This window comes from Watersipora subatra, chromosome 8, assembly GCF_963576615.1.
Source record: "Watersipora subatra chromosome 8, tzWatSuba1.1, whole genome shotgun sequence".
NCBI lineage: Eukaryota > Metazoa > Bryozoa > Gymnolaemata > Cheilostomatida > Watersiporidae > Watersipora > Watersipora subatra.
Window position 1 is genome coordinate 57050802 of NC_088715.1, and position 26606 is coordinate 57077407.

Here is a 26606-nt window from a genome sequence, read left to right on the forward strand (position 1 = left end):
CTCGCTCTCTCTCTCGCTCTCGCTCTCTCTCTCGCTCTCGCTCTCTCTCTCTCGCTCTCTCTCTCTCGCTCTCTCTCTCGCTCTCTCGCTCTCTCGCTCTCCTCGCTCTCTCGCTCTCTCGCTCTCTCTCTCGCTCTCTCGCTCTCTCGCTCTCTCGCTCTCTCGCTCTCTCGCTCTCTCGCTCTCTCGCTCTCTCGCTCTCTCGCTCTCTCGCTCTCTCGCTCTCTCGCTCTCTCGCTCTCTCGCTCTCTCGCTCTCTCGCTCTCTCGCTCTCTCGCTCTCTCTCTCTCTCTCTCTCTCTCTCTCTCTCTCTCTCTCTCTCTCTCTCTCTCTCTCTCTCTCTCTGCAATCCCTCTCTTTAGACTAAGATGTCTGCTTGCTTTATTGATGTGTTTGGTGTGTTTTAAGATGGCTTCGTAGTCCGATCATTGCTCTGCATTGACGATTGCAATGTGGACATTGGTAGTCATCATTCATCAAAGTATCAGATGAGCTAAGCCGCACTTTTCGTGCTGACTTGAGCTCTTCTCTGTGACGCATTTTTTCATTTTCAAGTATCTTCACCCCTTTATGAGTTAGAGTTCTCCATCCAGTTCTTCTCGTGGCATTCCATTCCCAGGTTTCCCATCTGATGTGACAACGCTTCAAGCTATCTTTGAGACAGTCTTTATAGCGCTTTCTTTGTCCCCCCTGTGACCTCTTCCCATTTTCTAGTTCGGCATACAGAATCTGTTTTGGTAGTCTGTAGTTTGGCATTCTAACCAAGTGTCCAGCCCAACGAAGTCTGTTCTTAACGATCATACTTTCGAGGCTGGACATCTTAGCTTGTTGATACACACTATTGTTAGTGCGTTTGTCAGACCATTTGATCATTAGTAATTCTCTCATTTTCCTCATGTGATAGTTCTCCAGAACCTTAACGTCAGTGCTGTAAGTAGCCCACGTTTCTGAGGCATACAGTAGTGTGGGGACAATTACTGCCTTGTACACTTTTAGCTTGGTGTCGACTTGCAAGACTGGATTTTCAAACACTCTTTGTCTCAGTTTGCTGTATGCTATGCTAGCTCCCTGCAGTCTTCTCTCTATCTCCTTCCCTAGGTCGGCCTTGGAGGAGAGATTACTACCTAGGTATACAAAGTCATCTACAGGGCAAAGTGGTTCGCCTCCGGCAACAATGCGTGGAGTGACTATGTTTTTTCCAGGTTTCGGCTGGTACAATACTTGAGTTTTCTTTGCATTCAGCTTGAGTCCAAGAGCCCTGTAAGCATTTTCAAAAGCTGTCATGACTTCTTGAAGATGTTCTTCTGTATGAGCCACGAGAGCATTGTTATCAGCATATTGGAGCTCAAGAACACTTTGTTTCGAAGTTAGAGTTTTAGCCCGAAGTCTCTGCAGGTTGAACAGATCGCCTATTCGGTAGTTCAATGTGATACCTTCAGAGAGTTCTTGTTTCACAAGGTGTAGTACAGCACATAAGTAGATAGAAAACAGCGTTGGCACAATCACGCAGCCTTGTTTCACCCCAGTTTTTACTCCAAAAGGATCCGTTTGTTGGCCATCCACCAAAACTGATGCGTTCATCTCATTATGCAGAAGCTGCACAATAGCCACAAATTTGGGAGGGCAGCCGATTTTCTCAAGTACTTTGTAGAGAGATTGTCTGTCAACAGTGTCGAAAGCCTTGGTAAGGTCTATGAAGGCCATGTAGAGATCCTTGTTCTGTTCTCAGCATTTTTCCTGGATCTGTCTAGCAGCAAATATCATATCTACTGTACCCCTGCCAGGCCTAAAACCACACTGCGTCTCTGGAAGAATTTTTTCCGCAACACTGGAGAGTCTATAGGACAGAATTCTAGCTAGAATCTTCCCCGTTATTGACAAGAGGGATATCCCCCTGTAGTTCCCACACATCGTCCTATCTCCTTTTTTGAAGATGGACTTTCTACAGACCAGATTAGTGGATTCCTGAATTAGGCTGCGCTGACACAATGCCTGTACTGGTCAGTGTTTCATGAACATAATTATCTACAGCCTTGACCTTAAAGACTAACAAGACGATAAAGTTGATGAATACCTACTTTTCAACTAAAAATGCTCAAATGAAGATAAAGAGGAGCTACAATATACTTACAGTTGCACCTAATGACCTTGTCAAACTGGAATGGAAATATAACCTCTTTATCATCATTGCATATCTCGCATATGAAACCCTTTGCCTTGCACAGCTACAACAATGGAACAACTATCTCTTCTTCAAGTGTAATACATGTAGTTGAATAGAAAGGAAGCTTTATTAATGGCAACTCTTCATTGAATAAAAAAAATTTAATCATGGAGCAAGAAATAGCTTTAGTTCCTTAACATACCGTACATTCCAGGACATGAGATATAGCGTCTTGCGCTGTTGCTCGCAGACTCTTATCCAGCGCCTTGTTTTTAGCCTAAAAGGGAAAAATATAAACCTTCAGCTGGTCCCTTTATACTTTACTCCATTGGAGAAAATATGGTCTATAAACTTCATAGTCCATATGGTGTCCACATAGTGAACACTTACCTGTATTATTCCAGAGGCAGTGAACATACACGCAGCTTTAACAGGTCGTCAATAGTGTTTACATGTACTTGATGCCGAGTAGTTACACAAGTAAGACATGCTTGCACTCTTTCGGTCATTTACGGCTAAGCACCTACATAGTCTCTGTAAGTGATAAAGGTCAAGAGTTACTTACCTTTTTTAGGTCAGTTATAGAATATAGATGCACATCGTCTAGGAGATATTCAGGTATCGATAGGAGCTGACTATAAACTCTAAAACAGAAATACAGCTCGTCTTATGCTGCTCTAACGAGAAACCTCACATATCCCCTAATTGTGTATGTGTGAGCAACTCCTCAAAGATTGAGTATGACGCCTGCTTAGCTTACTGCAAGCAGAGGTTGCGATTGTTCTTTTTGTCGGAGCATTGTTGCTTAAACAGTGGCCCTGCAATCTTGGCTGCATATGTTTGAGTTCAGTGATAAGGGAACCTCAATGACTGGAGACATACCCGGTTGCAGAGAGCGATTTAAGGTTGACTGTCATTCCCGTCACCACCAGTAACCTTTTTTAAGATTTGAACTCTAACCTTTTGTTGTCAGGTCAAGCGTTCTAGACCAGCAGGCCATGGCTGCTCTTTTCTAATAGGGAGTAAAAATACTAATAGGAATTTTTCTTCTTCTATAGTAGGGAAAAATCTTTTCAGCTGCGCTCTATAGGTTTAACACCACAGGACAACTTGAGTAGAATGGGGCCATTAGTCTTGATTTAGAATTGGTAATGCTATATTGCAAGCTGCTAGCTATAGTACTGCTACACTTGTCCCTGCTATACTAATAATTGCTAGCTACAGCCATGGTACATTTCCCTCTTGCCATACCGATAGCTGCTAGCTATGATCATGTTACATTTCTTCTGCTATACTGCTAGTTACTGGCTGAAACATGCTAAATTCTCTTGCCATTTTGCTAACGTCTAGCGAATCCTATGCTACAATTGTCCCTGGCAGGTTGCCTCAGGCCCTGGCAGGTTGCCTCAGGCCCTGGCAAGTTGTCTCAGGCCCTGGCAGGTTGCCTCAGGTCCTGGCAGGTTGCCTCAGGCATAGCTACGAATCTTGTTTGTGCAAATATGCCCTGTGAAATCATAAGTAGAAGATGAACAGCTGCGAAACTAATCTCTAGTCTAAATTTTTTGCTGCCAAATTTCTCAAATTAATAAAAAATTGCTAAAAACCTCTAATATATGTCAGATTGACAAAAATATAACTGGTTCTGATGAGAGCAAAAACAGAACAACTTCCCTCCATGATCTCCAGTCTTAATAGACTGGGGTCAGAAGAGACCCTGATGATTGATTATTAGACAGAGCTATCAATAGTGAGATAATTATATGACTCTCGATGATAACTCTATGTCTTTATGAACTTACTCAGTGCCTAGCCTGCAGGAAGCAAGAAATATTCTGCACAACCGAAGTTGAAGACGAGAAAGTGTGATTTGCTGGAGGGTTTTCACCTTGTGCAAGATGCCTCTGTTAATGTCAAGCAGGTTAAAGAGGGGATCCTCAGCCATCTTTAAAAGAAGGTCTCTTGAGAAATTTGAGACTGGATACTGCAAAGACATATACATGTACACGGTGACTGAGTAGACTCCTCTAACACGTTTTAAAGTGAATGGACAGCATTTGGAAGTTGTCTCCCGTGGGCATAGAGAAACAACTTGTAAGTAAATAGCTTGAAATATGATTCTACGCGGGCGTTGTGAGGGAGGCTGTTCATTTTTGTTCAACTAAGAAAACTTCAGACAGCGCATATAATAGATTACTATGTCATATACAATGAATAAATGTGGCAGCTGATCTCGATTTTTCTTGGTTCAATAGAAGAAATGAGAGGCTAGAGAAGACAAATCTTAATTTTGTTTTAGCATAGTATTAGTAAAGTATTATTGCTTTTTGTGTAATTTGTAACATGTGTAATATTGTGTAATTATCTTGTCACCATTACAGAACAAAAAATATGACACGGGCCAGTGGGATAAGCTGAATATAAAACTAAAGCGGAATACAAGAGAAAAGCGAAATAAAAGGAGTTGGTCTCTCTTACAAAGACATCAATGACTCGTAGAAGCTCTCGGCATTATATTACAACGAGTTAGCCACCATGAAATTGTTATTCAGGTTCAAGTTCAATATGCAGGTTCAGTTGAAAGCATATCATTGAGAAACTTCATAACAAAAGGTCAACTGTAGCTATTGCACGCTGCATCACCAGTTATATAACAACAAATATACTAAACAAACTTATACAAGTGTGATGTCACATGCAAATGATTCGACTGAACAGAATGGAAAACTGGCTCACACAATAAGTCGTTGCAAAAAAATTAGCATTTTCAAGCTCTCACCTTAGAAAAGTCCCACTTGTGAAGAATCTTTGCTGGGATGATGGATGTGTTGTTGGTATGGCAACAGTGACAAAAATACTTGCCGAGATATTCACAATACCGGAATCTCTTGAGATACCCTAAAAAACACGAGCAATAGCCTTAATGGTCATTAGAATCCGTGACAACATTTTCATATGCAAATAATGGCTAAGAAAAAGCTTCAACACGAAAGATGTCTTTAAAAAATCACTGTGGTTTTTAAAACTATGCACAGATGGGGGACATACCCTGCTCTATCTTGGTGCCACACCCAGCACATCTGTAGTTCTGCTTGCTTATTAGCACCTTACGCCTGGAACAACAGAGAATAGAGTTGAATGACTCTGATCTATTTCATCATACCAGACTTCAAGCTATCTCAATAATATACCATAAAACATCTAATTGAGCGCCATGGCACTCTATTTTTAAACCCTTCCTCTATAGTGGCGATCTATTCGAGGTGGTGTTCAAATAGAGGCTGATGTTGTATTTTTCAAATGGCTCGTCAAAACTTTGGGAAGATAAATTTAGCCCTTTTACGGACAAAGCGAATGTCGCCTATATTTTGCCCTCTTCTTCCGGTGGAGCGATATTAAACTTTTTGGATGCAATAAATCTAGAGGCAACTTTCTGGATGCAATAACACTAGAGGAGATGACCACATGAATGTATAAAACTAACTTGCCTCCAACTTGTCAGAGAACTATTGATAAATACGCATTGAGAAACCGAGAAACATCTTTACCTGTCTATATCTATTGCTTGCAATTAACCAGCAATGATATTATAGCCTGTATCCTGCTTTACAATTTGTCTGAACTTCCAATTATTTTCCTTTTAAATTTGATGACATATTTTTATTTTATATTTATATTTACTAATGTTGCATTAAAGCTCATTGCACTCATTGATATGTTTGCTACAATTTGCAGCTAAACTTGATTTTTAAGTGCAATAGAAGAGAAATTACGAGCGTCGATCAAATGTAAGATCCTATTATCGCAATGATGCTATCAAATAATATGCTATAAATCTGCAAATTTATAAATTACATAATGATAATCTATCAAATGTTATGAATATATTCATGAACAAGTGAAATAGACGAACCATACTTAAATCACATGCGAAAACAAAAATAAAAATTTTTAAAACAAAAATTAAAATTTTTAAAACAAAAATATTTACATCATTTGCTTGGAAAACGGTTGCTGATTGTTGCTTTCGATGGAACAAACTTCTTCTGGTTGTCCAATACCTTCCACAATGTCAGCTGACCTCAAATCTTCTTCTGCACTGCTGACCTAGTCGATATTAGCGTCCAACAACTTTTGACAGAACAAAAAACTTTGGCAGAGCAAACTTCTACGAGTTGCATTTAGCACAAATACAACGCGTAAAAGTTTGGCTCGCTAAAGGTAACCTTCGACCCAAAACTTGCAAACCGCTTTTATATACATGTACATCGAAGTATCACAACCGCGTTAAACAAGGAACTACTATTAGCCTGAGACAGTTGTTAATTATTTCTATGGTGTTGCTTTCAAAATTTTAACAAAAATAGCAAAAAGCTTTGGGGTTGGACAACCAGAGGATTGATCGTTATTATTGTAAACGATTCATTATTAATATGATTTTGTGAACACTTTTCTAGTGATCAATTGATATAATGGGTTCATAAAGATCAAAGATTGTCAAAGTGGCGGTCAAATGGAGGTGGCGTTCAAATAGATGGTGGCACTTTACTTTTCAAACCTCCTCTCATAGTGGCGGTCAAATAGAGGCGGCGTTCAAATAGAGGTGGTGTTTAATTAGAAGTTTCATGGTATTCCCAATGGAATTAGAGTTGTAATAATGATACCACAGAGATAATACATCTAACCTTGATGTGATAAATTTTGAAATAGAAACCATTGGTGAAGTGCACTGCTAGAAACTAAGTGGTTTACAACTACTCACAAAATAGTTTCCACACTAGAGGAGATGACCCCATAAATGTATAAAACTTATTGTGAGCGCAGTTAAGAATCATAATTTCTACCAAAAACGCCACCTAGATGAATGACCTTGTAGCTGTAGAGCGTAGATGACCTTCACTGCATAGATGCGCTTACACTAGAGAACAACAACTCTTGGATTTAATCTGCTTTGGTTAAAAACAACACGAGTATAATTCAATTCAGTGATGTCACAGCAACAATAACACATTCAGTCCCACTTGGCTAATAAATTTAATAAACATGTCGATCTTACTTTCCTCGGTATACACAGACCTATCTATTTTCCTACGTTTTAAAAATGTTGAATATCAATAGTTCGTTTATTCGATAGCTGAAGGTTTTTTTAAGCGCGAAAGACTAGTAACTAAATTCAGTGCTTAAAGTATATGGAAATTAAGTTTTTGCCAACAAAAATTTTTTCAAAAAATTCGAACAGACTAAAGTTTAAAGTTATTGCTGTTTGCTGAACTATTTCATTTTTGATAAATATGTTACTGTTATTGATATGTTACTGTTACTGATAAGTTACTATTATTGATATGTTACTGGTATTGATACGCTACTGTTATTGATACGTTACTGGTATGGATACGTTACTGTTATTGATAAGTTACTGTTATTGATATGTTACTGGTATTGATACGCTACTGTTATTGATACGTTACTGGTATGGATACGTTACTGTTATTGATAAGTTACTGTTATTGATATGTTACTGTTACTGATATGTTACTATTATTGATACGCTACTGTTATTGATACGTTACTGTTATTGATATGTTACTGGTATTGATACGCTACTGTTATTGATAAGTTACTGGTATTGATACCTAAGTGTTATTGATATGTTGCTGTTATTGATACATTACTGTTATTGATATGTTACTGTTATTGATACATTACTCTTATTGATATGTTACATCTGAAATTACTATAACTGTTAAAAAAAGTTTAACAAAGTCGGGGCACTGTGAATCACATAAAACGCATTGCATTTATGGCAGAACGATAATAGGTTTTTCAGAGAGGAAGTTTTTCAAGAAGAGATTTTCGCTTGTATGGTAATAACATATGGCTGAGAGCTCATCGTCTTTGGTACCATTTTGAAGCTTTATAAACAATTTAATTGGTAGCTTTTGGAAATTTACTGCTATGATGGCACTGCTGACACGTTTAGGGACTTTAAGTTTTAAGGTATTATGGCGAGAGGCAAGCAGAAAGACATCTCACCCTTGTGGAGGGTGAATATTGAAAATAATTTGTGGTCGAGGTGGGGCCCACTCAGCATTTCCACGGATGCGGGTGCCTTTCCTGCCCTCATTCATATCATCTGGAGATATTGGCATCGAATCAGGCAATGGCAGTAACTGCAAACAAAATCTGCCGCAATCAGCCATCAGTGACAGAAGCAAAGATTTAGTCAAAGCTAGACAACACGAATAAACAACTGTGCAGGGGCAAAGCGCACCGGCAGTATTTTATTGATAAAGATAAAGCTAGGCATCTATAGATAAATGACAGGAGACCGTGACGATCAGGAGTTGTCCTTTAAACACTGACTTTTACTGGTCAATCTCAGATCAACACATCGGAGCTAGCAAATAGACTGAGAACTACATATCGTAAGCTGAAGGTTGGAGCACGAGAATAATGACTCACAGCCTGAGGAGCCTCCTTTTCAGAAACAAGCCAGATGAGTTGGTCAGCCTTTGGTAAATGGTACTCATTAAAGTGGCTGAGGAGAGAAAGAGCTACCTGGTCTGCTGACGGTATGACTGGAGCAGGCTCTGCCATACTTGTCTTGCTGATAAATATCACGGCGTGCAAACAATGTATCTGTTATATCGCTATAATGCTTAACTCTGCAACGAATCTTTAAGGGTTGCCTGAATTACATACCAGCAAATAAACTATATTGAGAACAGTATAGCAATCTTTCTCTGCAGCTAGTTGCACCATAAGCTATTGATACAGGCAACCTCTAAAGGACTTTCTCGTTATTAAACTGAGGATTGATGAATTGACTAAGAGTGAAAAGAAAAAAATGGAAGCAGGTCTGTATTACTTTGTTATGAATTAAAAAGGTCTTTAGTAAAGCTTTCATTTTGTACTTACAGTGATGAGCAACGTGCATGTACATGTATATTAACAGACTCCAAATTCTATCACATACAGAATAAAAGGATCATAAATTATGTTCTCCAAAAAATGAAAACTGATGTTGTAAAACAAGGGCAATAGCAAAGAGTAACATCCAAAACGGCTAACCTGTTGGAGAGTGGCACCCCGTCCCTCAGTGTCAGCAAGGAATCTGTGTCTGAGAAACCTGAGCTTCCGTACATGTCCTCATCACTGAATAGTGAATCTACAGGTCAGGATTAGAGCAAATCTAGCGACAGGAAAAAAAGAGCTAAGGCTTTTTTACGTAAAGATGGAGAGAAGCAAGGGCTGGTTTTACAAGAAGCACAACAAGGTGGTGAAATGAGAAAAATTACTTGTTGAAACATGGTGATGAGTTGGTATCTGATTCGGTTGAACATCTCAAACTGGACTTATCCCAATGACTAAATAAAATGCAAAGGTATGCCAGCAACAGGAGATATGTAAAATACAACTCTGAATTAGAAAACTGAGTCTATATTGCTAGCTGAGTACCTGAGTCCTTGACAGAATTGCTGTGTGATGAAGACTTTGGAGTTGCGCCGCTGCTACTTTTCTCTGAGTAGTTGACAGTCAGTAGTTTACTACTCTTGCGCAGCTTTCTCCTCTCCTAAATACAAGAGCTCAGCATATACAGCGCTTGAAAATGCTTCATAAGTCTAGCTATACCCCGGTTGTACTGATAAAAATGCAATATATACAAAAATGTACATACATTTTGGAGTTGAGGTAGTGAATTGGAAAAGGTCCATACACCTGTCAGGGTACAATGTATATTGACAGACGAAGAAAGTATGGTGGACAGGGACAGGAGACAGCATAACACAACCGAGAAAGTTAACCTCACCATGCAAAAGGAAGTCATTATTAGATAGCCAGAGTTCCTACCAAGTCTCTACTTTGCCACAAGCATCTCTGCTGCTGGAGCATGGGCTATGCATATGGCTAAATTGAGTAATATTAGCATTTTGAGCTAATATATTTGCTTTTTCTGTCTCAGAGCCTAGAGAAAAATTATTCTGAGGCTTCAGGAGGCATTGTAATGTGGCAGATTAGTTCAATTGGTTAGAGCATCAGTCTAATAAGCTGAGTGTTATGGGATCATGTCCCATATTGACAAACGTTTTAATCATCTTACAGCAGAGAACACTGTGTCTGATGAATTTGTACAACTGGGAGTGACTTAGAGTCATGTAACACGTTTTTACAGAAATATCTAAGCACATCGTGATATTTAAGAATTTAGAGAGTGGTGTGCTAAGAAGTCATACAGATCTAACATGAGCTGATCCTTTATGTGACGGCAGGAGTCATAGCGCTGACCTTCAGCAGCCAACATGTTACTACAGTAGACACTCCTATAACGTGATGTAAATTACGGAAAAAATTAAAAAAATTTGTGAAGCTTTTGCTTCCTACTACGTTAAAAATTCTATATAACGTAAAGTGCCAAGTCGGGTGAGTTCTCAAATTCGATTTGAACGTCAATCTATCTCACTGCACTTGCAAAAGAAAAAAACGACATGTGTATAGCGTTATATCTATTATATATACAAGTTCTGTAAGAATCTAGCTCGTCGTGTTAGATGGGCAGACGAGTCGACAAAACCGAAAATAGGTAGCGGCGCATTGATCATAGATACAAAGCTGATCATTTGGTGCAAGGTGTTACAGCGTTGATCCACCAATCGGTATGTAACGAGTTGGAGTATCGTCAGAAGTTCTCTTTTATTTTAACCTTGAGCCCTGGATACAAATAGATGACGAACAAGTAATACCGCTTTTTTGTAAAATATTTGGTTGTTTTGCTTTCTTGTGGAGGTCTAAAATTGTTATTAGTTTTATTTTGCAGAGTACAATTTGCTGATTAGAAAAATAAGCAAATTGTTGTAGATGAACATTGAAGATGCGCTCTCCCTATCAACTTATCATGAAAATACCGCAATCATGGTCTATAAAACCTGTGAGATTGATCAGAAAAAGGAGAAAGCTGTCGATGCAAACCAATAATACTGCTGTTACGGTACAGCCGACAAATTAATAGAGTTAAGCCAAGTCTTTCCTTTTTGCATGGCCAAAGGGGTGCGTTTGGAAAGATTTTGGAACGGATTAGGCAATTTACATGTTACTGTTCTTATAACGTAAAATCCTGATAAACGTTCCTGGAATGGATTATTTACGTTGTAGGAGCGCGTACTGTATAAACGTACACCAAGATAATCGTTAAGATGTTTTCTGATGGATGGCCTAATAATAACCCTGACACAAACCAAGCTAGTCACTGATATGTAAGTCATTACAGAGAAATTTATAATGCAGCATGTGAACAGCCAATGCTTTGTCAATGGGTGCACGGTGCAAGTTACCTAAATGAACATGTCAGTTCATATCAGTCCAAAGACAAACCTTATGCATTTGTGAGCGACCAAAACAACCAATTCTCAACTGACATAATCCCAATTCCATTTTATTCATTTTTTACTGAGATTTGCTTTCAAATGATGATACTGTTTCACACAACCAACTGTTTCTGAACAAGATAATCTTACCTGAAACAGTTATGTGAAAGTCACTGGTGTCAACTAAGACAGTTATGTGAAAGTCACTGGTGTCAACTAAAACAGTTATGTGAAAATCATTACTGCCAATTGATACAGTTATGTGAAAGTCATTAGTGTCAACTAAGACAGTTATGTGAAAGTCACTGGTGTCAACTAAGACAGTTATGTGAACGTCACTGGTGTCAACTATAACAGTTATGTGAAAATCATTACTGCCAATTGATACAGTTATGTGAAAGTCATTAGTGTCAATTGAAATAATCTTGAATAGTTACAGTTAACCAGCGTATTATTATTATTAATATTATTGGTTGATGCTACAAGTCTATACCAAGTTTGCCAAGGTTTCACCTGAATTTTCCGCTTCAGCCTGACTATTTCCTCATCACTTTCTGCATCTGTATCTTCTATCTGAAGTACTGGGGCAGGCTGAGACGGTCGTAAGACTTGATTCCATTTCATATGCTCTATGGCAGCCATCAGTGCCTCTGAGATGGCGAAGTGTGCATTTTCCTATGAGTATAACACGTTTTCATTTATGACATCATGTACTTCACTATTAACAGGAAGTTCATCTAGAAATGATCTCTTCACACAAATAGATAAAAGAAAATAGGAAAAGTGCGTGTCATCAAGGGTGAACCATACCATCTACATATGCTATCTATAAAGGTACTGTAAGCTGTAGTAGCTCACACTATTTACTCCTCGAGCATTTTTTGCATAGCCTTTGCTCCTACCAATTGACAAAATAACCAAATAACAAAAATTATTCTCTTAAACCTTTACAATATGCAAACTTAGCCTTACCAGAGTTCTCTAGTTATGCCAAAAATTATAATGCTAATCTGCATGATGCAATGCCACCAGACAGCAACTATGCTTAAAAGTTCCTGGCCTCACCCTATCAAGCTCTGCGCATGTATCAAAATCTTGAGATGAAAGGTAACTTTTTAGAGACTCTCCAGGAGTAGGTTGAGGAAAGTAGCTGTCATTATTGTAAAACATGGGTGTTTCTAAAAATGAAATTGTGATAAAAGATGTTTATAAATAAGCATTATAAATGTAAAAGACATATGATACGTTGGTGACATATGATACGTCCGTGACATATGATATGTACGTGACATATGATACATATGTGACATATGATACGTGCATGACATATGATACGTGCATGACATATGATACTTGCATGACATATGATATGTACATGACATATGGCACGTACGTGACATATGATATGTATGTGACATATGATACGTGCATGACATATGATACGTGCATGACATATGATAAGTACATGACATATGATATGTACATGACATATGATACGTATGTGACATATGATACGTACGTGACATATGATACGTACGTGACATATGATACGTGCATGACATATGATATGTATGTGACAGATGCACAATAATGACATATCAGCAGTTAATATGGCATTAGGAGTTACAAATAAATGGCAGAGCATCACAATAAATTAGACTTGTAATGTATCGGTTGAATTTAACACCAGACCTTACAAAAAAATAGTATGACACTTGCGATCCGGCAACCTCTAACAAGTGTGTGACAAAATGTTTACAAGTGCATGATAGCTATAGCGAAGTGCCTCGAATGGCAGCAAAATATCATATTCCTCTAACACTGACCGACATAACAAGCTTATTTGGTTGGTAAGTTAGTGAGATAGAGTTGATAAGGTAGAGCTAGTTTAGACAACGTGTAACAAGTTTGAAATTCACTTCTCAATGAGGGTTGCAGAGGAGAGAACCAGAATCTTTACGACTACCAGACAACTGCCCAATGTGGCATTAAATGTAAGCTGGCCATCGATATTACAGCTGCACCAGTGAGAAAACTCGATGTGCCATAATGCTATCAAGTAAGAGGCAAATAACACTTGTGTAAAGAACAAGGGAGACTCCCGGATAATGTGCCATGCTATAAATCCAAGTGTATTGAAAGAACTTATAATGACCTCACAATGACCTTTACAGTGACCAGCAAGCGAAGTGCTGATTAGGAGCAGCTCATAACATGTTTTAGAAAAACTAAATGTTTAATATATAATTTTTATGCATGTTATATCCTAATAGCAATGTATATTTCTAGGTTAGCATGTAAACACACCAGGTAACAACACCAACCAGTTGTAAAAGAAACCTGAACGGCTATAGATAAACATCCTGTGATTGCAAATGTGTCGTTTAACCCTGAAACTAAATTACCAGTTTAAACTCCATACACTACTATGAATAGCTGCGAATGCATTTACATTAGAATAAGTCCTTAAAAGGGACTTTAATATGTTACAGGTCCTTAATATCAAAAGATTTCATCAAGTATAAATATTTTTCTATCATTTGAGATGCTGTTTAATGCTTTAGGTGACATGACTGCCAGAATGTTTTTCAAGATAGAATCAGCAAAACTCGATCGCGGTTAAAATGCTCAGAAGAAAAGACCTCACAAAAAATTACGTCAGCATTTGCGCTTCCTGTTTGTCCCTCTCGTTATGACTTCGTCTATTGCGTTCAAGTCGCAGTGCTACGCGTCTCTATTTACATATATTATATTTTGTATTTGCCAATGATTGTTAGAATACAACTGCAAATACAGCCTCATATACGTCGCTATAGATGATTTACAAACAGGTTGGTTAAAAATTGCATCGATGTTTCTCCTTAAATGCTGTGTAAACATATAAACACCCGATGGGGATTGATACCGCATATTTATCACTCAAAAACACAAGAAAATGTTTATCTATACAAAAATAACACGAGCCTGATGAATTGTTTAAAACTTCACATAAATATAATAATAACACGGGTGTAGTAGTAATCTCTTTGCTAATTGTTAAATGCTGGAAAAGTCCAGGCAAAAATTCATTTTCCTTTGAAACTGGGAAAATATGGTGAGATACAACATAAATTTTGACGTTTCCTTAAAGGTTGTGCGCACGGCGTCATCTAGTCATTGTAGGAAAAGATTGTTGTCAGCTGTATAATAGATAAAATAATAAACCCGTTTAAATATTTGCTATAAATACAAGTAAAAGCCAAGAATAAGTTGCTGACTGTGAACTATTTTATACTTTCTACTTATAAGGAGATATAGTTTGACTAGTGTCAAAAGGTTGCTGTAACCAGTGATAAAGTTGAATAAGTTTACATGGCGTATTGCGAGTCTACATAAAGCTTCTTTATCCAAGTTTACAGAGCTTAGAATAAAAGATAAAAGCAACACCTTTACTTTTGCTTGCATCACGAATCCTCTTGTCCAACCCGAACTCATCCCCGGGGAGACTGGAAGAAAGAGAAGGACCATTTGTCAGGTCTGTGGCTGATTTGGACGTCTGCAACTGAGCCTTGAGAAAGCTCAGATCCGATTTTGACCTTTGGTGACCTTTCATCGGCTGCTTCCCTTTACTTGTCTTTGGATTGGACTGCTGACAATAATCAAGCACTCAGATTAGAATGCGATATGAATAAGCCCAATTGAGTAGATGAAACTTGCAATTTAAACGCTATAAGGAAAAAGGGGAGGTAGCTTCCAAACTGACCAATTGTGTCTATTTATGAAAATGTCTATAGCTGCATATCTAACTAGTACAGTACCAAATGTCTACAAACGAACCTGGTTAACTTAAATTAGAAAACACACAGCATGTAATTGTTATTTTAGTTGGAGATAAATGACACTAATCTTTCTTCCACCCAATCAGCTACTGCATTTTAAAGAGAATTCTTCACCCCTTTTTAGTTTCTATCCAATCACTAGGTGTGTAAGTTTTCTAAAAGGGGGGTGGCACCTGACTGATACAACTTCTCATTTTTGGTTTACAAATCATATAAACTTATTGATCGTATAAACACTGGTGTGAGTCGGAGTAGTGGTAAAACAAGGAAGAAGGCAATGTTGTTCTTAGTCTTAAAGCAAAAAGCACATAGAAAATTATATCAAAATCCTTTGGCTCATTTCTTTAAAAATTTATAAAGCCATAAGTAGTTGGAAGAAAGGGAAAATGATGAGAAGAGAAATAGAAAGCAAGCGAATGTGGACAGAGAAACATGTCAGCGGAGCGCAAGAAAATTCAAATATTAAAACAAAACTACAACCAATTATAAACATCTTAAATTTACCAAGCTTAAGTTAGCCTAGCTCCACATCTCTATTACCACCTCTATCACCACCTTTATCTAGACATGATATATCTGAATTGCTAAGGCTACACCTCCACTGGCCAGTCTTTAATGTAAATATGTGACGATACAAACATACTTTTATTGATTATTTATCTAATTTCTTGCATGCAATTTGATTCAATGTTGTATGTTATTGTCTTGAGAGTTTGCCATTTAGACTGCAGAAACAATTAAACAAATTATAATGTATTCTTATAAAAATACACGTAGTTGCTTGAACACGCAATGGTTATGACATATGACAAAGTTTCAGCTTGAATTAACTTCATATATAAAGACATAACTGTTCAGTAATGCTTCACGTACAACCATCATTCCATCTCATCCGACTTTATAAATCCTCTAAAAGTGGAAACATTTTAACACCCATCTCTAGGTTGCTATGCAAGCATAGCTGCTATTCGAATTGATGCTAGCATAAACAGTGAATTAAAAAGAGCTCTCCATAGGCTCCCTCAAATATCAACACAGGTTGTCGACTTGAGAGTTTGGTTCCAGCGAGCTGTAAGTCGAGTCAGACGTAAGTCAATTCTGTATATTCTGGTCTAACTTAAATGAATTTAGATTACTAAACATAGTTGAATGAGGTTTTAGTATTTTAATAAATTTCAAACTTTTAACTAAGATTTTATCATTTATCTGTATGCGAATCCGTTTTACCATAGCGGATAACGCTGAACTTGCCATGGCGAGCAACGTATATACGTGATATAGCAATGTAATAACGTGATATCTTGTGGCAGAAAAAATTTGCCCTAACGACAAAATAACGAAAAAGTTTCATGAAAATAACGACAAACGGCTTACGCTGCGCCTCGCGCTGAACTGCCTGACCTTCCCACGGACGGGGTTGTAAAGTCGGATGGACGTGTGTCGCATAGGTCGTAAGTCGACGACTACCTGTACTCTATGAGCATGTCTATGCTGCCTTAGAGTCATATTCACTCTCCAATTCTGCACATCTATGAAATTAAATGATAGGCTGCTTGGAACCCAGGCCATACTTCTATTGCAATAAATGGTAGACTGCTTGGAACCCAGGCCATACTTCTATTGCAATAAATGAAAAATAGCTTGTATTGATTTTCTAGGCATAAATAATCAAAACCACAGAAAATGCTACTTTACCGGAGAATGTGGAACGTCACTCCCCCCTTCCTCTGTGTTCAGTATCGAGTCTAACGCTGAGTTCTCAACCGAATTTCTCATCGCTCTTTCCTCACTTGTCACTTTCTGTTGTCTTTCTCGTGAATTCCGTGATGTCAACGTGAAAGGCGCAGCCACCTCATTTGTCAGCGGGTCAACCGTTGGTGTGCTGGGTTCTGCAGAGAAGAGAACACTTACCGATTACCGACGCTAGCGAAATGCAACAAGCAAACTGAGCTCTTGAACTGCGCTGACAGTGGGGGAGGGAGCTATGCTGAGCCGGACAAGCTAACAGGTGACTGATAGAGCTTATCTCTGAATGCTGATAAGATGAAGGTGTGAGACATGCATCGCTTACTCTCCTCCAATCAATGGCTATCGACTTTACCATACAAGTAGACGATATTGAAACAGGCCGACTTAAACAACCCCAATCGATTAAGACGGTGTGGTAATCAAAAGCCTTGGTATGAAGTCGACTATCTTAGGTTTAGTGTTGATCTGAACCTGTGAGCTTGTAATAAAAATACTCTAATGGCTAGGTCTAAGTATTTGCAATAGGAATACTCTACGGTTAGGTCTTAGTGCTAGTAATGGAAGTAATCCATGGTCATATCAAAGTGCTTCCAATAAAAATACTCTATGGTAGTGCTTGTAATAGAAGTACTCCAAGATTAAATCTAATAAACCGACATATTTTAATAAATGAACCTAGTCAAATAAATAATCTCATCCTAACAAACCAAGATATCCTAATAAACAAGCTTAATCAGACAAACAAGATTATCACAATAAACCAACATATCCTAATAAACCAACATATCCTAATAAACCAACATATCCAAACAAACAACATATCCTAATAAACCAACATATGCTAATAAACCAACATATCCCAACAAACAACATATCCTAATAAAACAACATATCCTAATAAACCAACATATCCCAACAAACAACATAGCCTATCCTAATAAACCAACATATCCTAATAAAATAACATCAAAAAAAAAACCAACATATCCTAATAAACCAATATATCCTAATAAACAAAAATATCCTAATGAACCAAAATATCCTAATAAAACTTAAGCATTCGATGGTTCTCTTTGAGATAATCTAAAACCAATGTAATTACAGCACAATAAGCCAGCTTATTTCTGCATCTCACCAGAAAGATACACTGTTGTGTCAGAGGGATGACGGGTGAACGGCAGAGTTGTGGTCCGAGTTTTATTTGGATGAAGAAGCTAGAAAGAAAGCATATGCCGTCTGAGAGGTGTTAAAAACTGTTCAAAAGCCGTATGGATCTCAATACAGACAAACCTCCACTTACCTTTGATCAAACAAACAAAATTTCCATTAAATTAAATAGATTTAAGATTTAAGGAATTTAATTCCTTGAATTTATTCAGTATTCAGCTACTTAAACGTAATTAACACGTCTTCACCTTGAGGCACTAAGAAAAATACATTTGTTTATAATGTTCATGGCTCTTGAAACTAGTGTTTGTTATATATCAGGCTCTGCTACCATCTGCTACCATTGACAATTGTAATTCTTGCTTTAAGCTGTACTTGTATTCTGTTGTTATCAGTGAAACAGAGCTTGCGATATAATTATACTTATAGAAACTATGAAATCTCTCCCTTCTATATCACATACCACTACCTACCTACCTACCTACCTACCTACCTACCTACCTACCTATCTACCTACAAAAATGCATCTATCAGAGTTCGCTTTTGCAAAATATGATTTAAAATTTTAGCAAATACATGTAAAGGAGTTTAGACCCAAGAAATTCCATTATTAGAGTTTTCAAAGTTTCTTGATTCACCTTGATTCGCAGTTTCATATGTGAAGAGATTGGAAACAGTTAAAATGGAAATGTTATAAAGCTGGAAAAAAGTTAAAATGGAAAAAGTAAAAAGAAAGATAGAGAAAAATGTGAGGTAAGTCAGTATAAACCTTCCCTAGAGTAAGTTACAGTAATTTACGCTGCGTATCTCTACTACCATCTCTATCCTACATATCATTGAGCTTTTACTTCACCTTTACTTCACCTTGAATGCCTCTAAGGAGCAATAACAATAAAAAATTCTTCTTATTTATTATTTCTTTAATAATTTAAATTTTTACATACAATTTAGGTTTTTACATTCAATTTTCTATAGAATAAAAGAAAATACTTACGCTACATAAGTATTACATTATCACATATAACGTAATGTAATACTTACGCTATATGTGATAATGTGAATTTTTTAAGGAATTATCATAGGTTTTCATAATCTGGAAAATAAAAACAAACAAATCGCAGTGGATTATTATAGAAATATTGACTCCAACATATGACAAATTCAACATACGTATACAAAGCAAATTTTGGAATGAATTGACTTTATATATAAAATTTTGAGAATATATTCTTCTTCAAAAGTAAGTTACAAGAAGAGGTGAAGCAAAATGTCTCTATATATGTAACTGGCTACTGGTTGAAACCGCATCTTAACGGTGACATCAGCAGAGTATAAAGACCCTAACAAAAAGGGAGTATATATTTATTGCTATTATGAGTGTAGTTTTTAAAGGTCACAAAAATGTCATACCATGATTATACCAAAACTTAGGTTAAATCTTAACTGAACTCAACTATCCATAAAGCACGTATTCTGTAAATATGTGATCTGGCTCTTCTAGTCAAATCTTGTTGACAAAGAAGATCGAAAAACACAGTTTTCAACCAGCATTAATAAATATGCATTTCTTTAGGTTCATTAAAGTTGAGAAAACATTAGAAAACGATTCAGTGTTAACATCTGTTATGTATCAGTAAGAGCGTTGATATACGAAGCACATTCAATTCACTGAAGACATGGCAGAAGCGGTACTAACCAGGCTATGGTCTATGTTGGTTAACAAAGAGGGTCTGTTCTTCTCCACAGCTTCCAAGCAAAGACAAAAGGCAGCAAAGTAGTCAGCGTGACACAGAAATGCATACTCTACAAGATACAAAAGAGGCCGATTGACCCAAATGGTAGTATTATAGTACTGGTGTAAGATTTCCCCATACAATGGACTGCGAAACCATTTAACGTTAGTTATAAATATCTACTCGCTTGTCAAAAATGAATGATTGCCGGTAGCTCACAGCTATGATAAGAATTGATGGAATGCCCGAGTAACTTTCTTATTCAATAAAAATTGCACACAGTGCAAGTGCTGACATTGCTAGTTCTATCAGTAATAAGTTTGATAATAATGGCGTCATCCAAAAAATATACTGTTTGGTTTTGAAACAAACTCAACAATGAGGGCAAGTAACTGTTGTCATTAAAACTAAATTGACCCAAAGTATCGAAAGTTGAAACTCTAAACAATGAAAGTAAGTCATATAGCAAATAAAAACAAGGAGTTTATCACTCAAATGTTGATCTATAACCAGTAAATGGCAACAGTAACTTATACGATATCTAACAATGATAGCATTGCAGTATAGAAGTGGTATAAGATGTCTAAAGGTATATATATAACAATATATTATGTTATATACACCTATATATAGATGTTATATATATATTGATGTTATATATATATAACATCAATATGATGAAAAAAACCATATACATATGATATAGTTAGGCAGTGGACACATCACGCTGTAAGTTACAAAGCTGCATATCACCTACTCTATTGAAAAATGAACAATGACAGCTGAATGTTCTCTCAATGTTTGATTTAAGCTTCTTGATTTAAACATAAACAGCGATATTCATACCTACCAAGTCCACATATATAGAAAATATAAATTTCTAACATATCACACATACCCTCAGCTCTGAACATATCAGCTCTACTGGCAATCAGACGAACTAGGATATTATAGCGCTATGGAGTTTAACAGAGCAAACTAACCAACAAAAAGGATAAGTAGACATGTGTACATAATTAAAATGACAGATGTGAGACGCTGAACAGGGTTTCCGCAAGGATATATGAAATCCTCTTAAATGACAAGCTTCAGTGAATAAAAGCTAAACAAAACAGCACTGAACAGGGGCAATGACTGCCTCAGCAATTACTTGTAGTCCAAAGTTCATTTTGCTATGAACTGGCGCAGTAGTTTAAATACGCAAAACAAAATGCTGACTCCATACAGATATTTACATAGATATCAGCTGTGTTAGTTACAATCGTCAAAATGGATGATTTGGATACAAAACAATTAGCGAACTTACAGAGTGACTTTCTAAATACTAACAACTGAACTGGTATGTACTCAAATGAATATAACAAGCAAGCTTTATCTATGTGCATAGAGATGGAAAAGGCAAGCAACTAGTAAGTGGACAGAATACAATGCTAGGACTAATTCAGCTATGGATGTAGCAAAGAAGCATTGTTCGACTGTTCGTGACACAATATAGATACAAGACAATACTTATTATTAGCACAACAAAGAAGTAAGCGAGACGGCTATAGCCATAGATCTGAATGTAAAAAGCCCCGGTATAAGTTTAGACTGTGAACCTCGTGACAAGCAGTAATGCTCAAGTCTAACTGACAAGGCCACAGAACACCTAATTTTATATCGTTATCTAAATCAGGTTATTTAAAATAAACCTACTGAAAATTGATGACTATAGAAAATCGACCCTCTACCATCTACCCATCATCTACATAAATTGCATCAACTTGAAGTTTTCGCTTACTAAACATCTGTAATTAGCTAATAAGTCTATTTTTATTACAATATATGGTATACAGTAAACTTACGATTTATTGAAAATTTATTGCCTACTAAAAATCTATTGCTCATTGAAAATCTATCATTTACTGAAAATCTGCTTCCATCAGAAAATCTATATATTTATATGGCTGATATGGCTTTCTCGGACCAAAGTAGAAAAGACAGGAATAGATGCCATGGGCGAGCAGAGAAAAAGGTAGCATTTCAAACTGAACCCTGTTGAACATGGTTAAAGCTTAAAGGGCAAATGTAGTTGCTATAATGGGAATGAAAATACACATTCCTACCATGCTAATACATTTACAAAAAAATTCACTCTTCAGTTTGATGAAAGTCTTTTTTCATAATCAAATTGATGTGAACTACACAAAAATCTGTTTCTAAATGACACGCTTCTGTATTACTAGCAAGCAATGTATCAGAAGTGCAAAAGGGAAATTACCGGAGTTATGCACCTTTCGTGGAACATTACAGGAATGAGAGGACAACTCTAATATACGTTAGCAACGCATTTAAAGAACTTTCTGGCAGCAATTACAGCTCACAGGTTATATAATAAACTAGGTGAATGCCCGGCGCTGAACGGGTATTAAAACAAAGCTTATAAACAGTGGTAGATAACGTAGTTGCCTGTTACTTGCCATTAGCTTGGCACATTGCCAATGACTAATTTGGGTATACTACTAAAGCCATGAGAGCAAGCTTTAGTGACATTCCATAACGCAGAGACAGTGTTAACCAACAGCGACTCATGTCGCCTAAGGAAATCATTGCATATTTCTCATAGATGAGTAAATCTCCGACATCCCCGAGTAGTGCTGTGCGATATGACACCACATGCCAAAACGATATATTGGCCCTGTGAGCTATCGATATCGAACAGTATCGAAACTTTGGAGTTATGCTCTCTCAACATAGAATATTGTACTGCTTCACCAAAAAATAGAAATACAAGGACGATAATCGTGTCCAAATACAAAAAAATTAGGAGTTGTCCTTTCTCTTTAACTAAGATTTAAGAAACTTTTATGAAACTTTATTTCTACCTTGCTGGTCTGTTTCTAGAAAGTTCTCAAAGATAAAGAAATACCGAAGGCTCACAAATAAGTTTTTCAGGAACTAGTGCTGTGCCGATTTCGAGTCACGAAAGCCGTTAATAATTGATGTTGGTTCTGCCAATTAAACACAGATACTTATTGTCTTGACACGATATCAAAAACGTCGATATACCCGATGAAAGAATCGACCTAAAAATCGCTCCAAAATGATATCGTCCCACACAAAATCGACACCTATCATGCAATATCGTTTTATCGTGCAGCACTATCTCCGAGTACTCAGTTAGAAATTAAATTGGTATAGAAATAGTCAATATTGTCATCTTCCCTTCATATTGGAGACAGGAGAGCAGAGGTATGACCTTGGCAATACAGGATCTAGGCAACTATAGAAATACAGAGCTAGTCTAATTTATGCTATGTGAACTTTAAATTAACATAATTTACATATATATATTCTCATTTTTAATATCAGATATAGTTTACATGTTGTGTTTATGTATCTCACAGTGTGCTTACACTTGATTCAGGTTTTATACTCTTCTCATCACTTATAAATGGTATGAATAAATGATCGAAAATGTATGCCCAGGTTTTTTTACTACCAGCACTAGTCTTGGGGTTTTAAAACTAAAACAGAAAGATAAAAAGAATTGCCTAATACTATTTGAACACTGTTAAACCACTATGCGAATGATGACAGTGTACATACGTATGTTCTTATTAACAAAACTGCAATATTTTGAGAAACTTAAAAATTATTAAATCATGAAGAAATTATGAAGAGGTAACAAATGTATGTTATGACAATCGTAAGCCCTTGTTTCACTATATTTTGCATTACCCAAGGTGCATGGTGCACACGGACAAGCCTCAGGGTTTTCTGACAAAATTTCTGACAAAATACACAGATGTTTATGATTACAAGCACTCAATACACATCAATACAGACAGTCCGTATGTCTGAAGCCACACTACAAATGTTAGAAAAAAATGGCCTTTAACAGGAATCGCAATCAGATTTTTAATTTTGCAGCCAGGCAAGCTACCAACTGTGTCACTGGACCATGTCATAACATTGTGTTATAATTGTGCACATCTTATTACAGACTAGTATAGGTATATATGTATTGATAAAGAAAAGAACCTACCATAGTAACAGTTAGTGAGGTGCTGCCTATCACCTACTAGCACCACAAGTTGTGCTCTCAACGTGTGTGACTGCAGACTATGTCTCACCCATGCTTTTCCTGTAAATGATCAGACAAGGGTGACAATCATTTGAAAAATAATTTGAGAAATAACTAGAATAAACTGCAGCTAAATGACTAAAGCGAGTTACAAAGAATAAATGTATCAAATATTTTATCGTTACCTTCAGAGATATTTTCCTCCAGAGAGAGTTTTCTTATTTTGTCAGAAGACGGTGCCAGCACTGGGTTCAACCATTGAAGTGATCTAATGAACTGATTATAATCGAGAGTGCTCTCCTTGCCTGCCTTCTGCGTACAAAGAACTGTGTGTATCACAAGCGGTCTCAGACAATTGGTTTAACGACGATTCGTTCAATCTAATCCTCATTACACCAAATGGTATAGTGGATAAATCAGTTTTAAATTACATGTTTTTGGATGAAATGGCTTATTGGACCAAATGGGTTTGGCCCAAACAGACATAAACCAGGCGTCGTTAGACCAATCGAACCAAATCCATCTCAAGTATTTCGCGGAGAAGATTATTCATTCATATAGAAAGATGGCTATTATAAGTTTATCACTGCAATAAAGAATAGTCATACTAAGAGAAGTGCATGTTAGTAGACTTACATGAGAATATTTTAGACCATGATTAAGTACATTCTCAACACAAGCGCAAAGACGTTTCAGGCCTCCATATATGGACCAAACATTTGCAGTTGGCATTGACAGCAAACCCTCCACTGTCGTCTTGACATCAATCAGTAAGTTGTTCAGATCCATTGATCAGCTGTCTTTGACAAATGAACTAGAGCTCGCTTCTATATCTTGTTGCTATCTCTTTCCTGTGTAACAAATCACACAATGACCATATCAATATAAAACTTTGTTCTGTGTTTGAAGATACATGTACCTTTATCAAAAAAGATGCGTAGGCCTACAGGAGAAATTCAATATAATGTAGCTTACATTACTTAATTTGAAATTAATGAAATTCATCAAACATGTGTTAGTTTTCTTCAGAAATTTTGGCTCAAATAATTTTCCTTAGTTGAGGCTAAATTACAATAAACAATTTATAATATAATGCCCATGATTTGTGAGACACTTTGACAAAAAACACAGGGTAGCTGTTCCTAGCACAAAGTCAATGATATTGCCAAGCATTAAATTTTCTTCTCCATATATATTATTTAGTGCTTTTTCCAGCTGTCAATGACTGTATCACCAAACAACCAAATGCTTACGCCACTAGCCTACTAGTGTGATACTCGCTAGTACTCATATCCTTATATGGCATGTTATGACCATCTATGATGGAAGCAGTCCAGACTACTATCCTAAATCCATGGAGGTTAATCACTACACCAGCACAGCATAGAGCAGTCCATATAAAACTCTAATATAGTGCTACTTGTGTTTAAGGTTATAGTTTTGCATCTGTTGCCTTTTTATTAAACAATGCTTCATTTTAATCCTTCCAGCCTCAGAATACCTCGGAGATGATAGGACACTTTAAATCACTAGGTGCCATCGGAGTGTCTCAGGGAAAACAGTAGGCTACAGCATTATTACACTGTTCTAGCGCGAGGCTTTTTAGTGGTTATTTAGTTTAAGGTAGTGCTCTCATGTCATGTATAATTCTGGGTAAAAAGCTGTTGTGAAGTATACTAGAGGTCGCATATACTGAAGTGAGTTCCCACAGCTAACTGTGCATGAGACTATTACTGTTTCAGATGTCTTTGGTTATTTCATCAGAGCTGGATGAGAGAACACAGTGTCAATCCTCATCTTGAAGGACTTCAGTGAGTAAAGCTACTTTATGGTTTTGCTTTCACCTGATTAAGGTCACACAACAACTGATCATGGGCTTCGATGGTACTGTCACGACCTTTCAGACTGCCCACCAACCTACCAGCTCTACTTTGTATGTCATGGATTGAGTTTGTTATAGATTTGTTGTAAGGTCCCACATTGTGTCTGCGTACTCTAAGATGAGTCTATGTAGTCCGTGTATGCGAGCATCCAGCTGTTTTTTGACGCATCACCGAGCGTACATTTGATGCTCCCAAGAGTTTACTAATTTTTTCAGTTTTCAAGGCAATGTGTTACTCGTCAAATTGTAGATCTTGTTGCAGAATGACACCAAGGTATTCAGCCTTACACATAACAAGCTTAATAAAGCGGCTGGTATACCTAGAGTCAGCCATGTACAGATAGACATGAAGAGAATAACAAGCTATATCAACTTCCTAACAGATCCTCACGGAAACAAAATATAGAAATTCCGGAGATAAGAAGATCAACATTACAAACCTATTTTCAGCTGTAAGTTACCCATTGTACTACCAAAAGACAATGAGAATTTGGCGCAAGGAATCTCAGATAATCGCTAAAAGATTGCATTGTTAACACAGACTATGGCAACTTGTGTCGCGTGATAGCAAGCTCTGTATCCAGCACCATTTTATGTCAGACTTAATATTATGATTAGAGATTACACATGTTGAAATCTCCGCTGACGAAAAAACAACAGAACATAGC

At 37.0% G+C, this 26606-nt stretch overlaps 1 protein-coding gene across 5 annotated transcripts in view; it reads right to left on the reverse strand.

The window, feature by feature from the left end:
- The window catches only part of LOC137401540 (run domain Beclin-1-interacting and cysteine-rich domain-containing protein-like), a 30988-nt gene that overhangs the window by 3475 nt on the left and 907 nt on the right, over positions 1–26606 (reverse strand). For 2 of the 5 annotated variants that reach the window (XM_068087944.1, XM_068087947.1), the window contains exons 2-20: positions 24693–24907; positions 24242–24368; positions 24018–24116; positions 19954–20060; positions 18226–18304; positions 17037–17230; positions 14950–15151; positions 12589–12701; positions 12037–12198; positions 9620–9734; positions 9233–9329; positions 8624–8768; positions 8195–8331; positions 5210–5274; positions 4941–5059; positions 3964–4145; positions 2730–2808; positions 2367–2441; positions 2132–2225 (exon numbers count right to left, since the gene is read on the reverse strand). In XM_068087944.1, coding sequence (XP_067944045.1) covers positions 2132–2225; positions 2367–2441; positions 2730–2808; positions 3964–4145; positions 4941–5059; positions 5210–5274; positions 8195–8331; positions 8624–8768; positions 9233–9329; positions 9620–9734; positions 12037–12198; positions 12589–12701; positions 14950–15151; positions 17037–17230; positions 18226–18304; positions 19954–20060; positions 24018–24116; positions 24242–24368; positions 24693–24845 — 2344 coding nt within the window. In that variant the 5' untranslated portion in view covers positions 24846–24907. Of the gene's footprint in view, positions 1–2131; positions 2226–2366; positions 2442–2729; positions 2809–3963; positions 4146–4940; positions 5060–5209; positions 5275–8194; positions 8332–8623; positions 8769–9228; positions 9330–9619; positions 9735–12036; positions 12199–12588; positions 12702–14949; positions 15152–17036; positions 17231–18225; positions 18305–19953; positions 20061–20888; positions 20990–24017; positions 24117–24241; positions 24369–24692; positions 24908–26606 lie in introns of those variants that run through there. The other 3 variants (XM_068087945.1, XM_068087946.1, XM_068087948.1) reach the window with 3 other exon arrangements.